General features: G+C 45.0%; 2 protein-coding genes across 3 annotated transcripts in view; one reads left to right on the plus strand and one right to left on the minus strand.

Annotated features, from left to right (window-relative positions):
- supt7l (SPT7 like, STAGA complex subunit gamma) overlaps positions 1–13,666 on the minus strand; it is a 38,483-nt gene extending 24,817 nt beyond the window's left edge. The window contains exons 1-2 of one of the 2 annotated variants that reach the window (XM_072551171.1): positions 13,206–13,666; positions 10,383–10,940 (exon numbers count right to left, since the gene is read on the minus strand). The gene's annotated coding sequence lies outside the window, so the exon portion shown is untranslated. The remainder of the gene's footprint in view (positions 1–10,382; positions 10,941–13,205) is intronic. The other variant, XM_072551162.1, reaches the window with a different exon arrangement.
- A 37-nt stretch (positions 13,667–13,703) lies between these two features.
- Positions 13,704–15,640, plus strand: part of slc4a1ap (solute carrier family 4 member 1 adaptor protein) — a 137,963-nt gene continuing 136,026 nt past the window's right edge. Inside the window, exon 1 of the mRNA XM_072551149.1 lies at positions 13,704–13,818. Within this exon, the coding sequence (XP_072407250.1) occupies positions 13,746–13,818 (73 nt within the window). The 5' untranslated portion in view covers positions 13,704–13,745. The remainder of the gene's footprint in view (positions 13,819–15,640) is intronic.

The following is a 15,640-nucleotide window of genomic DNA, read 5'->3' on the forward strand; positions in this document are numbered from 1 at the left end:
GGAGCTAAGGAATGCAGTAATAGAGTCATAGAAATGTACAGCATGAAAACAGACCCCTCGGTCCAACCTGTCCATGCCGACCAGATATCCCAACCTACGGCAGGACTGACACACGAGGAGAGATTGAGTCAATTAGCAAATTTACTTAGAGGAGTTTAAAAGAATGGGGTTGGAGGGCTCATATAAAATTCTAACAAGATTAGGCACATTAGGTGCAGGAAGGATTTTCTTGATGGTGAGCGGAGTCTAGAACAAGTGGTCATAGTTTAAGGAAAAAGGGTAAAACTCTTTAGGTCTGAGATGAGGAGAAAATTCTTCAACCAGAATGTGGTGAGCATATGGTATTCAATCCCACAGAAATTAGTTGAGGCCAAAATGTTGTGTGTTTCAAGAAAGAGATAGATATAGCTCTTGTAGCTTAAGGAATCAAGGGATATGGTGGACTGATTAGGGCTATTGAACTCTATGATCAGCCAATGACAAATCAGTCTGGAGGGTCAAATGGTTTACTCCTGCTCCTATTTTCAATGTTTCTATGTCAGGAAAACCTTAAGAAAACCCTGTAAGCAAATCCTACAATAGTTTTCTATAGCTTGTTTCCAATTCAAAGGCCACCTCAATGCAAGATGAATCACATGAGCCTTGTAGTCAATTAGAAGTACTGATCAACTATCTCCTGAACACCCAACTCCACTCAAACTTGGAATCAAAAAGACAATTTAAAGTGTAACCACTTTCAAAATATGGTATTTCTAGCACTCCCAATATGATTTAGATATGACTTGTCCATCCACCATTAGCACAGCTGTTCCAGTCATTAACTATAGGTGTGAATGTCTCATACCAAGGCAACTTGGGCTCTCTTTAATGGTTAACAACCAAGCCTCTGAACTATTTTATCCCAAATTACACAGGCAGTTCCAAAACTTAACCACCTTCTATAAAGCATATTTGTATGACCATACTCATTGATACTGACTGCAGGCTTTCTAGCAAGTATTGTAATGTAGCAAGTACTTCATTTAAAAATTGTTAATAGTATTTGAGATTGCCGGCTAGATCTGCATTTATTGCCCAGTCCTAATTTCTCTACAGTGATGGTAAGACTGGAAAAGCGTGGTACTGGAAAAGTACAGCAAAGTCAGGCAGTACCCAATGATCTGGAAAGTCAACGTTTCAGGCAGAAGCCCTTCATCAGTGGTGATAAGCCAACTTCCTGTACTGATTTAATACATGAGGAGTAGGTACATCTCCAGTGCTGCGAGTAAAGGAATACCAAGACTTTGACCCAGCATCAGTGAAGGAACAGTGATTAAAGCTCCAACTCAGGCTAGCATGGTGCTCGAAGGTGATCTTACAATTAGTGGCATTCCCATGCTGTCAAAAGAGTAGCGATGATTTGCTGCGTCTGATGGTGTGCATCAATGCAGGAACAAATGGTGACAGATGGTAAACATGGTTTGGGGAGCCAGGAGGTGACTTACATGCCACAGGATTCTGCCTGTTATTGTCACAATGGTTATAGTTTGATCCATTTCAGTTTCTGATCAATGGCAACCCAGAATGTTGACAGCAAGAGATTGACTGATAATAATGCTATCGAATGTCAAGGGACAATGATTAGGTTGTCTCTTGTTGGATACTGTCATTGCCTAACACTTGTGTGATGAGAATGTCATTTGCTAATTCGCAGCCAAAGCCTGGACCAGGTCTTGCTACATATGGACACAGGCTGTTTCAATATGGGAGTCATGAATGGGACTGAATACTGCAATTAACTTTTCATATTCATTTGTGGGAGGTGGGCATTGCAAGCTGGTCAGCATTTATTGTTCATCCCTAGTTACCCTTGAGGTGGTGGTGGTGAGCTGCCTTCTTTAACCGCTGCAGTCCACTTGCTATGGGTTGATCCACAATGCCATTAGGGAGAGAATTCCAGGATTTTGACCCAGTAGCAATATATGGCAATATATTTCCAATGCGGAAATGGGTACTGCAGATGCTGGAGATTAAGAGTCAAGATTAGAGTAGTGCTGGAAAAGCACAGCAGTTCAGGCAGCATCTAAGGAGCAGAAAAAAAAGAAAAAAAACCAATTTGACGTTTTGGGCAAAAGCCCTTCATCAGGAATTAGGAGGGCTTTCGCCTGAAACGTCATTTTCTTTGCTCCTCAAATGCTGCCTGACTGCTGTGCTTTTCCAGCACCACTCTAATCTAGACTCTTAACGTATTTCCAAGTCAATACGGTGAGTGATATTGAGAGGAACATGATAGTGGTGGTGGTATTCCCACATATCTGCTACCCTTGTCCTTCTGGATGAAAGTGGTCGTGGGTTTGGAAGGTGGTGTCAAAGGATCTTTGGTGTATTTCTGTTGTGCATCCTGTAGATAGTATACACTGCTGCTACGGAGCATCAGTGGTGGAGGGAGTGGATGCTTGTGAGTGTTGTGTCAATCAAGTGGGCTGCTTTGTCCTAGATGGTGTCAAGCTTCTACAGTGTTGTTGGAACTGCACTCATCCAGGCAAGCAGGGAATATTCCATCATAATCCCGATGATTCAGCAAATATCCTCACTTTTGACCTAACGATGGAGGGTAAGCTGTTGAAGTGGTTAGAGATGAATGGGCCTAGGACACTACCGTTAGGAACGCTTGGTGATGGCCTGGGATGCGTGACATGCAACAACCATAATGATCTTCCTTTGTACAATGTATAACTAATCAATGGAAACCTTTCTTCAGTTTGCTGGAGTTCTTTGATGTCACACTCAGTCAAATGTTTTGATGTCAAGGGCAGTCACATAGAACATAGAAAAGTACAGCACAGAACAGGCCCTTTTGCCGAGGTTTAATCCTAATGTAAAATATAGTAACTTAACCTACTCACTCCTCAATTCACTGCTATCCATGTGCATGTTCAGCAGTTGCTTAAATGTCCCTATTGACTCTGCTTCCACCACCACCGCTGGCAATGCATTCCATCATTCACAACTCTCTGCATAAAGAACCTACCTCTGACATCATCTCCTCTATACCTTTCTCCTAATATCTTAAAACTATGATCCCTCTTACCAGTCAATCCTGCCCTGGGGAAAAGTCTCTGGCTATTGACTCGATCTATTCCTCTCATTACCTTGTATACCTTGATCAGGTCTCTTCTTTTCCTCGTTCTCTCTGGAGAGGAAAGTCCAAGCTTATTCAAACTTCCTTCATAAGGCAAGCCCTCCAGTCCAGACAGCATCTGGTAAACCTTCTTTGCACCCTCTCCAAAGCCTCTATCTTTCCTATAGTAGGGTGACCAGAACTGGACATAATATTCCAAATGTGGTCTCATCAGGGACTTGTAGAACTGTAGCAAAACCTCGCGGCTCTTAAACTCGATCCCCCTGTTAATGAAAACCAAAACACCATATGTTTTCTTAACAATCCTGTCCACTTGGGTGTCCACTTTGAAGGATCTATGTACTTGCACACCCAGATCCCTGTGTTCCTCCACACTGCCAAGAATCCTGTCTTTAATCCTATATTCAGCATTCGAATTCAACCTTCCAAAATGCATCACTTTCCACTTATCCAGGTTGAACTCCATCTGCCATTTCTCAGCCCAGCTCTGCATCCTGTCTATGTCACACTGCAGCCTGCAATAGCCCTTGATACTATCACTCTCACTTTGTCTCTGGAGTTCAGCTCTCATGTCCACATTTGACCTGGTTTGATCCTTTGCCTGATGGTGATGGTAGAGTGGGGAAAATGTCGGCCCATGAAATTGCAAACTATAGCAATTTCTGCTGCAGCTGATGACCTTTGGATGCACTGTTTTGAGTTACTAGATCTGTTTAAAATCTACTCTATTTAGCACAGTGCTAGCACCACAAAATATGATGGAGATGGGACTTAGTGTGTACTAGAACTGGTAAGAATGACCACCAGAGAATCTAACACGATATGTCTGCAAAAGCTAGATTGAAGAGCCAAGGCCTTTATGTCTTTTTGGTTCCCTCACTACCTATCGCATCATCGGTCTAGCAGCTAGGTTATGCAACTTTATAATCTGCATGGTCAGTCGTAATGCAACTGAGCCACTCAGTGATGAATATTGAAGTCCCCAATTTGAGTACATTCTGAGTCCTTGTCACTCTTATTGCATCCTCTGACTGATGTCCAACACAGGGTACTCACAGAACAATTGAGGGGAGGTTGCTAGATGGTGATCAGTAGGAGATTTAGTTGCCCATGTTTAACTTGACACTAGAAGACTTCATGAGACTCAGAGACAGAGTAAATGCTCAGGACACAGAGGGCAATGTTCTTTCAACTGTTTACCACTGTGCTGCCACTTGCAGTGGGTCTGTCCTGTCAGTGAAATAGAAATACAGAGGGATTGTGATGGTAGTGTTTGGGGCATTATAAAGTACAATTCAGTGAGTATGACGAATTCAGGCCAATGTTTGATCAGTCATGGGCCAGCTCTCCACCAGATGATCGTAAAGAGAAATTTGCAGAAAAATTCCAGAGCTGGCAAAGCCATTGCCATTTCCAGTTCCTGTATCAATACCAATAGTTTGTGTGGTTTCATTTCCTTTTATAGGTTTTGTGACAACAGAGCCATAATTTGACAAACTGATTTGCTGGACTATTTCAAAGAACATTTAAGAGTCAATCACATTTTTATGGATATGAAGTCAAACGTAGGCACATAAGGATAGCAGATTTCCTTCCTTATTGAGAATTGGTGGACCAGATGAGTTTTACAACAATTGACAAAGGTTGCCATCAGACTAGTGTTTAATTTCAGTTTTACTAATTTAATTCAAATACAGCCAGCTGCTATGTTGGCATTTGAACCTAGGTCCCCAGAGCATTTACTTGGCCCTCTGGATTTGTTTTCTAGTGACTTTAACACTACGTCATCATTTTCTTTGATCAGCACACCGATGAGTACGCTTTTTGCAGTAGAACTGATGTGCAACTTCTCTGTTGAGCCAGCATCAGTACTCTCTCATTCTGCAATATTCCCTTCTCTTGTCATTGACACACAGTGGGAGGCAGTACAGCCAAATAAAATAGAGAAGACCTCAATCTTTAATGCCCTTAGTACCATATTTGAGTGTCACCCTGAATTGTTGCATAGAAATAAAGCAAATACAACAGGCATTAGAAACCTGAAATAAAAACCGGAAGCACTGGAAATACTCAGCAGTTAGAAACTGAAAGTTCATCAATGCCTTGAAACACTAACTTCTATTTCTCAACATAGACTTTGCCTGAATTGCTGAGTATTGCCAATATTTTAAATTATTAAAAATTTGTATGGATATAACACTTAACTCAACAGCAGCAAAGGCCAAGGGATTTCTCTGATCAGTGCCTATCCACTGCACCCAAAATCAATACCCTCTAGTAGAGTGGTGTCCCTGCAGTATTGTTGATCTACAGCATTCACTGCAGTAACTCACCAAAATTAGTTGGACAGGACTGCCCTCCCAAGCAACCTCTATCCCTTAAAAAAAAGAGAAGTAATGCCATGATTTAGAGGCGCAGCACGATTCCTTCATCAATGCTGGGAAAGAATTTCGAAATTACTGCTCAACACAATGATGAGCTCTCATCTTACCAAAGGGACTGTCAGGATTCAACCAAGAGGACCATCACTGTGTTCTCAGGGAGACTTAACGATGAGCAATAAATGCCAGCTCTGCCACCACAACCCTGCCCAAATACATGGAACACAAACATGCATTCACAAGGACATGGCCTATCTTTGTGAATGCACATTTCAGAGAAAGAAAAGCCTGACCAAAACCCAGCAAGCCCTGCTGCCCAGGAGTATCCCTTCTCAACTGAATTTTCAAAGTTTGTTTAAAGACCAGAGACAGCAAATTTCGAGCTCTTTTACTCACTGGGATTTCTGTGGGAGTTTGAAAAAGCCTCCAACAGAGATGATAATTAATAAAAGTTTATTTAATTCAACACCCAGCTTCCCTGAAGAAAGTAATTTCCTGAGCCATCCTGCTAGATGACTGATGTGTTAACTGATTCACAATACAGAGACTTGATAAGGTGTATTAAATACAGGGGTCAGAGCCAATTACAGAATTAGAAAACACACAATCTGGACTATTGTGACTGTGCTGGGATTTTGAAAGCTATTTGATTACTCTTACGCACACTTTTCTCTCCCCATAAGCCTGCAATGCTTTCCCCCCCCCCCCCGAATGTATTTATCCGATCCTCTTTTTGAAAGTATCTCCCCCCTTTTCAGACTGAGTACCTCAGATCATAGTGACATACTTGGTAAGTAAATTTCTCATTCCCCTCTGTTGCTTTGTCTTCCGGTTACTAATCCTCCTGCCCTTGGGAACAGCAGTAAGTTATCCATGGACTGGTCAGATGGTAAATGGAATTCAATTCGGAGTAGTGGCAGATAATGTACTTGTGGAAGACAAACAAGGTAAAGGATGACGTAATAAATGGTGTGATTCCGATAAATTGTAAATGGACATAAGGATCTTGGAGCATATGCCCATAGATCTCAAAAGGGCGCAGGACTGGTAATTAAGGCGGCATACAATAAACTTTCCTTTATTAGCCAAGACATAATGAAACAGGGTGGTTACACGAGAATTATCACAAACTCATTCGGTAACAGCCAAAGAATGGCACATAGTTCTGACTCTTTCGTTATATGAAGGAAATGATTGCATTGGAGAGGTATGAAAAAAGGATCACGCAGCCGAGACAGTGTGGATGGGAAGGACATATTTCCTTTAGTAGAGAGGTCAAAATCAGAGGATTAAAAAGTAATTAGTATAGGACAATAGAGATTTTCTTTGTTCACCCAGAGGACTGTAGAGACCTCAATAGCACTGCTTGAAAGAGACACATTTTCTCATCAAAAACACTTGTCACATTTAAAAGGTGTCTGTTCCAGATGCAATGTGACTGGTCAAACAATTGCTCATTAACTGTTCCAATGTCATGACATCTCAAACATCTCCCCCCCCCCCCCCCCCACCCCCACCCCCCCCCACCCCCACCCCCACCCACCCCCACCCCCCCCCCCCACCACCCCCCCCCACCCCACCACCCCCACCCCCCCCCCCCCACCACCCCCCCCCACCCCACCACCCCCACCCCCCCCCCCCCCCCCCCACCACCCCCACCCCCCCCCCCCCCCACCCCCCCACCCACCCCCCACCACCCCCACCCCCCCCCCCCACCACCCCCCCCACCCCACCACCCCCACCCCCCCCCCCACCCCCCCACCCCCACCCCCCCCCCCCACCCCCCCACCCACCCCCCACCACCCCCACCCCCCCCCCCCCACCACCCCCACCCCCCCCCCCACCCCCCCACCCACCCCCCACCACCCCCACCCCCCCCCCCCCCCACCACCCCCACCCCCCCCCCCCCACCCACCCCCCACCACCCCCCACCACCCCCACCCCCCCCCCCCCCACCACCCCCACCCCCCCCCCCCACCCACCCCCCACCACCCCCACCCCCACCACCACCCCCCCCCCCCCACCACCCCCACCCCCCCCCCCCCCCCCCACCCCCCCCACCCCACCACCCCCACCCCCCCCCCCCCCCACCACCCCCACCCCCCACCCCCCCCCCCCCCACCCCCCCACCCCACCCCCCACCCCCCCACCCCCCCACCCCCACCACCCACCCCCCCACCCCCCCACCCCCCCACCCACCCCACCCCCCACCCCCCCACCCCCCCACCCCCCACCACCCACCCCCCCACCCCCACCACCCCCACCACCCACCCCCCCACCCCCCACCCCCCCACCCCCACCACCCCCACCACCCACCCCCCCACCCCCACCCCCCCAACCCACCCCCCCCCCCACCCCCCCACCCACCCCCCCACCCCCACCACCCCCACCACCCACCACCCCCACCACCCACCCCCCCACCCCCACCCACCCCCCCACCCCCACCACCCCCACCACCCCCACCACCCACCCCCCCACCCCCCACCCCCACCACCCCCCCACCCCCACCACCCCCCACCCCCACCACCCCCCCCACCCCCCCCACCCCCCCCACCCCCCCCACCCCCCACCCCCCCCACCCCCCACACCCCCCCCACCCCCCACACCCCCCACCCCCCACCCCCCCACCAACCCCTGCAAAACGGCAAACTGAGATTCTCACATACAGTTCTCCAATTCGGGGTTAAAAAACATTAAGAGAAGAATAGAGAGTGTGACAGCCAGGAGATATTCACTGAAACTCACATCTCTATTGAGACTGCAATAGCCGCTGCTTAAAGCGGAATCTCAAAACCCAGAAGTCCTCATCGTAGACCCCTGGCCACACCTAGTCATGCTATTAGAAAAAAACGCAAGGCCTCACAAACCGTTTACTCTTGTGGCTCAGGCAGACTGCTAAGCACCTCTGCCTCACAACTGCTCTTCAAAAAGAACTGAGATAAAATAACTTCTAAAAGTCAGAGCATCATCACACTATTGTACACAATAATTTCGTCTGCATAAAACATCCTAAGAGATTCTGTGATGCATACCTACAGGACTCACAAAGACCAATGCTTGAAGGCATTTACAGTCCCCACACATCAGCTGACCAACAAAAAAAAATGTCTTTCATGCCTCTTGTGTGACTGAACCAATGCAAATAGCAAGAGGAGCTTGAGAGGAACTTTCACCAATGCAGCTTTGGGCACCTGAACAAGTGACTGCAGAGGGAACTGGAAAAAATATTAAGGGATACAAATGGTGACCTGCTGAAAGCTCAGCCCCTAAATTGCACAGTGTTGACAAGGGTCTGTTGCAACTGGAACTTAAGATAAGAAATACAGCATGAATAAGAGCAGAAGGTGCATGGAGCCTGCCCCCACCCTTCAATATGAACCTGGCTGATTTTGAGGTTCAATTCCACTTTTCCGCCAGCTGCCCATGTACCTTGAACTCCTGAGAGAGCAAACCTCTGTGTATCTCAGTCTTAAATACATGTAAGGGTGGACTCTAGTACGAGTAGAGAATTCCAAAACTATAAAAACCCTTTAGGCGAATTAGTTTCTGCCATCACAGACTTAAACGATTACACTCTTACCCTGAGAACATGTACCCGACTTCTGGATTTCCCAATTAGGGGTTAAACCTCAGTATCTAACCTGTTAAGCCCCTTCAGAAGTTTGATGTTTCAATGAAATTAAAATTAGACCCAGAGAAGAAAGACCCAAATTACTCAGCTTATCATTGTTTCCTTGGGTAAGTGAGTTGAACTATCTGATGAATTGTGATTGTATTGCATCTAATGCAAGGATAATCTTCCTTAAATATAGAAATTTAACCTGCACAAAATATCCTTGGTGTGGTCTCACAAAATGTCACACAATTGGAGCAAGACTTCTTTATTTCTATAATCCAATCCCCTTGCAATTGAGGTCAATTTCTGTGGTCCTTTGACAAGATTAGATTATATTAGATTACTTACAGTGTGGAAACTGGCCCTTCGGCCCAACAAGTCCACACCGACCCGCCGAAGTGCAACCCACCCAACCCATAAGTATGCTGAATCCCTCTGACCATCACCATTTACAAGTTCCACACTTTTCAAATATATTCTTCCTTTCTATTCTTACAGGTGATGGGAATAACCTCACACTTTGCCACCATGTTTTGGCATCTGCTACTCACAGATGTCTTTATCTCTTGGCATTCTTGTTGGTTCCTCTTCACAGTTTACATTCTCATCTAGATTTATATCATAGCAAACTTAGATACATTGCTCCCTGTCTTTCAAAGCCATTACAACAGATTGTAAATAGCTAAGGCCGCAGAGTATTCCTTAAGACTCGAGAGTGTGGTGCTGGAAAAGCACAGCAGGTCAGACAGCATTCAAGAAACAGAACCTTCATCAGGACCTTCCTGCATTTGTCCAGCACCACACTCTCAACTCTAATCTCCAGTATCTGCATTCCTCATTTTCGCTATTCCTTAAGACTGCCTGCTAGTCTTAAGGAACTGTCAAGTTGAAAGGTCCCTTTTCTCCTGACTCTCTGCTTTCTGTCTATCACCCAATCCTCTATCCATGTTAATACATTGTAGCTTATTGCAGCATCTCATTTACATCACAGCCAGACCAGCATCAATTATGATCCACAACTGTTTTGCATCTCTTGTTCGGAGAACATATCATTGTATTCTGGAGAACCATAGACTGCCCTTGGCTCTATGATTAAGAGCATGCACTTTGACAGTCTATCTGGATTGTTTAAATTTATTACATATTAAAGATCTTCCTTGTCTGGACCTGTTTTTTGAAAAAAGGAACCCATTTTTAAAGTTTTTAATCATCCTGGTCCATTCTGGTGAAACTGAACCCCAGAAAATACTAGAAATTCTCTTACCTGCTGTTCTTTTTCATGTTCTCTCCAACATCCTTAACACCACTGACCATTTTGCCATCCTCCAACATCTTTCCTTCCATGTTAGGAGACATTTGGACTAAAGTTTCACAGATGGCAGTGGGTTCTGGGTAAAATGTCCATTTAAATCTTAGAACAGTTGATTTTTATGAACCAAATTATTATGGAATTCAGGTCAACGACAGGTATTTTGAGTTGTATCAAAGATCAGTAAAGATGTTACTGGCTCCAGAGACAAACGGCTATCTGGTTCTGATCTTCTAGTGTTTTATCTCCCCACATTTGTTAGAAAATCCCACATCTTCATTCTCCACTCCTTATTTATCACCAACAGACAAGCCAATGCTTTCCCGGAGAGTAAGATTGTTAAAATCAAAGGCACCCTCTTTCAACTCCCTCAAAAATGTCTGTACGTCAGTTTTTAATTCACTTCCTGCTTGCCACATATATAGCTTGTCCAGTTTCAATCAATCATTCCACTCGGTTACATTCCAATGAGAGAGAAAAATTCTAAGGGGTGCACTCACCGTCTGTGGTTAACTAAAAATATTTAAAGATTAATATTAAACTTCAAAAAACTTCAGAAACCTAGACAGAATATAAAAAACAGCAAAAGATTCGCAAAAGGATTAATAAAGGAGGCAAAAATTAGACAAGAGAAAACGAGCTAGAAATACTAAAACAGGTAGCAAAACTTTTTAATAGATATTCAAAAAGGAAAGTTAATCTGCCAGATCAATAGTGGAAAATAAGGAGATGACAAATGAACTGAACTGATATTTTGCAACAATCTTAATAGAGGACATAAAAAATATCATGAAAATAGCTGCAAATCAGGAAACAGAAGCAAGATAGGAACTACAATCACCAGGGAAGCAATATAAAGCAAATTGTTGAAGTTACAGGTTGACAAGTCACAGGTTCTGATGAACTTCATCCTACAGTCTTAAAAGGAGTGGCTATTGAGATAGTTGATACTTTGGTTTTAATTTTCCAAAACTCCCTTGATTTAGGGAAGTTTCCATTAGATTAGAAAATAACTAATATAACCTATTTATTCAAAATGTGAGAAAGAAATCAGGAAACTACATGCCGGTTTGCTTAATATTTTTCATAGGAAGGCTTGAGAAGCTATTATCGTTGTTATTTCAGAGTATTTTTTTTAAAAATCAACATAATCAGGCAGATTCATAATGATTGCGTGAAAGGAAAAGCAACTTAGCTAACTTAGAGTTTTGTGAAGAGGCTGGAGGTAAAAGAGAATTGATGACTGTTCTGTATTTGGATTTCCAGAAGGCATTTGATAAGACAGAATACAGAACAGTACAGCACAGGAACAAGCCCTTCAGGCCATGAAGTTGTGCCGAACGTGACGCCAGATTAAACCATTCCCTTCTGCCTGCCCTTGGTCCATTTCTCTCCATTCCTTGCAAATTCATGTGCTTATCTAACCGTCTCTTAAACTAGCACATCCCTGACAGTGCTTTCCAGACTCCTATCATTCTCTGTGTGAAAAAAAACTTGCCATTCACATGTCCTTTGAACTTTTCCCCTTCACCTTAAATGTATGCCCTTTTGTACTAGACTTTTCAACTCTGGGAAAAAGATTCTGACCTCTGAAAGCCACTCCCTGATCACCCCCACTGCTTTCACAAAACAAAGAACTTTGGACGGTGCAAATTTGAAATATAAAAACAAAGTCGTAGAGAAACTCAGTAGCACGTGACCTATCAAGACTCCCCGTTGCTTCCACCGATCCAGAAAAACAACCCATGTTTTTGTAGCCTCTCGTTATAGGTCATATTTTCTAATCCAGACAACATCCTAGCATCATTCTGCATCCTCTCTAAAGCCCCCACATCCTTCCTGTAATGTGGCAAATAGAACTGAAAAGAATACTTTTAAGTGTGGCCTAACCAAATTCTTACAAGACACCATATCAGAAAGTGCTCATGGTGTAGGGGATAATATATTGGCATGACTCATGAGACACATTATCTATCATATGTTTTGTTTTCAAGGTGTTTTTCTCCTTTATCTCGGTAGGATCACTTTTTCACCATTGTGAAACCTTGATTCCCTGTTTCATCACTCGAGAGAAAACCTTTCTAGTGTCAGTCTGGATCCTCCAGTTCCACAAAGTTTTGAATGTCACAGTCACTTTCACAATATCTTGCATATTTTCCTAGTTCTTACAGAAATCTAAGTTATCAACCTCAGAGTCTTTGTTCTGACCTTCAAAACCATGTGCAACATTTCTATAGTTACAACCTCCAAAGATATACATGCTCACATACACATTCCCTCAAGCACCAGCTATCCCTCTTAATTTCAACTCTAACCAGCATCAGCAGAAGGCTGACTGACTCCCAGTAACCTTCTGAAACAGACTCCCTGATCACCCTCCCTACTTCCAAAAGAACTTTGGCTGCTGGAGTTCCAAAGCATAAAAAGAAAACAGAAAAAGTGTTGGAGAAACACAGCATGAGTTGAGAGAGAAAAAGTTAACGTTGAGTCCAATGCCCAGTCTCTGATGGAAGGTATCTCCTGGGTGCTGTGGAGTGAATGACTGCTGTAAGTGCCTGGGAGTATTGAATTTGGGTGGGTGGGGAGAAGGTATCCAAAAGAAAAGAAAAGGAAATCCTCCTGGATATGTGATGAGGGCCTTATTTTCTTGGTGCTGTGGAATGAATGACTCCTAAAAGTGGCCCAGAATAGTGAAGGGGGCGGGGGAGGGAGTAGGTAGAAGAAAGAGTTCACACAATCTAACCACTATATTAAGGGTGACATCTCCTGTGCTCTGACCTGGTATTTGTGTCCTTTGCTGATGTATTCCTCGAATTGGTTACAGGACCAGACTTGATGGAGGCTGGACACGAATCCTGGAGTTGTTTTATCTCACAGTAGCATTGAGGAGTTACAGTCAGCTCTCCCTGCTCCCTGCTCCTTAGAGACGGTCCCTCACTGATTCTCTTCCGCCGGAACTTCACTCCCGACTCTACCGCTCGACCGAAATTACATATTCTTTACATGCGTCTTAAACCTTATTCACAATGAAATGATCCCCATCCCTCCCGGGGGCATTATAAATCGCGCCGGGTTAAAATCCGGGTTTTATTTCCGGCTGTCGGGTCACTTTTCGCTCCTGCCCCGCACCGACGATTACAAAGTGCCCATGAAGGCGAAATGTGATGGATCGGGAATGAAGTGGAGATTTGGAGCGAGTTCCGCTCGTTGCGGAGGGAAGGCACTTTACGCCGATGCTTATTTGGGGAAAAAAAATCTCTCGAGCCGGAACCAATGTTCTGGAGACAACCGGAAGAGGTCGGGGGAAGGGATGTCGCTATGGCGGAGGCCCCAGGGATGGAGGAACCAGTGGCGGCGGCGGCAGCGGCAGCAACAACAACAACAACAGGAGGTAAACATTCCCCACGTTGTTTTATTTTTAATTCACTCACAGGAGGTGGACGTGGCTGGTTAGTCCAAGGTTCGTTACCTGTTCCTAATAATCCTGAAGGTGAAGGTGGTAAGTTGTCTTCCAGAACTGCTGCAGTCCATGTGCTGCAGGTAGACCCACAATTTCTTTTTAAGGGAGGGTTTCAACCCATCACACTCCCCACCTGTGCCTTGTATTTGCAAAACCCACTGGAAGGATAGGGCAGCCTTTCCTGATGAAGGGCTTTTGCCCGAAACGTCGATTTCGCTGCTCGTTGGATGCTGCCTGAACTGCTGTGCTCTTCCAGCACCACTAATCCAGCCTAGTATCAGTGTCCTGTTTCAGGACAATATTAAGGCACTGGCTGCATTCAACACCTAAAGAGCTGAGGATGCTGTAAATCAAGAGACAGGAGTAGAAATTGCCAGAAATGCTCAGCAGGCCAGGCAGCATCTGTGGAGAGAAATCAGTGTTAATGTTTAAGGTCGAGTGACCCTTCCTCAGAACGGTTTTGAGGAAGGGTCATTCTACCTGAAACATTAACTCTGATTTCTCACCAGAGTTGCTGCCAGACCTGATAAGCTTTTCCAGCAATTTATGTTGTTCATCACAGGTTGGAGTCAGTTGCATTGGGATATCATGTTGACTCTGCTTGCCTCTCACAAGATCTCCTGTACAAGCTCCATTGTGGCAATGTGCTACCATTAGGGCAGAGAAAAGTACTAAACAACAGGAAAAAAAATACTATGGATGCTGAAAATCTGAAACACAAACAGAAATTGCTGGAAAGTCTCAGCAGGTCTGTCAGCATCTTGGTGAGAGAAACCAAGAGTTGAAATTTCTGATCCAGTGACCCTTCTTCAAGACAGAGGTAAAGCTTCTCTCTGATTTGCCAGAATTTCTCGCCAAAGTCCAAATTGTGTAAGTAACCACTTGCAAAGGAGCCAAATCTTTCATGTCTCAGTTAGTCCCAGATGGAGGTCAAGTGCACGTGGCAGAAATTTGAGCATCCCAACCACCTGCTTCAACAAGTACCACCCATATCTTTGTTTCCTGGTTAGTGGATCCAATATTGGACTATATAATAACCTCAGACTTACAACATGGAATGCAAGAAAATAGTCTTGAGTCATGAGGGCCTGTCCCGGAAGAGAGAGATTAGACAGGTCAGAAGACCATAAGACATAGGAGCAGAAATTAGGCCATTCAGCCCATTACGTCTGCTCTGCCATTCAATCATGGCTGATAAGTTTCTCAAAGCATTCTCCTGCATTTCTGCGTAACCTCCTCTGATCCCCTTTACAATCAAGAACCTATTTATCTCCATTTTAAGTATACTCAACGACCTGGCCTCCACAGCCTTCTGTGGCAGTGAATTCCATACATTCATCATTTTCTGGCTGAAGAAGTTTCTCCTTATCTCTGTCCTAAAAGGTCTTCCCTTTACATGGTTTTGTGCCCTTGGGTCCTAGTCTCTCCTACATCTTCCCAACATCCACTCTTTCCAGGCCATTCAGTATTCTGTAAGTTTCAATTAGATTATTCCCCCCCCCAAAATTCCATCAAGTTGTGTCATCCATCTAGAGTCCTCAAATGTTCCTCATTTGTCTGTTCATTCCTGGAGTCATTCTTGTGAACCTCCTCTGAACACGCACCAGGGCCAGTACATTCTTCTTGAGATTTAGGGCCCAAAACTGCACGCAGTACTCCAAATGTGGCCTGACCCAAGCCTTATACAGCCTCACAAATACATCCCCGCTTTGTAGCATCCTTAAACACCAGTGAAGTGCCAGAGGACTGGAGA

The sequence above is a fragment of the Chiloscyllium punctatum genome, chromosome 3 (assembly GCF_047496795.1).
Source record: "Chiloscyllium punctatum isolate Juve2018m chromosome 3, sChiPun1.3, whole genome shotgun sequence".
NCBI lineage: Eukaryota > Metazoa > Chordata > Chondrichthyes > Orectolobiformes > Hemiscylliidae > Chiloscyllium > Chiloscyllium punctatum.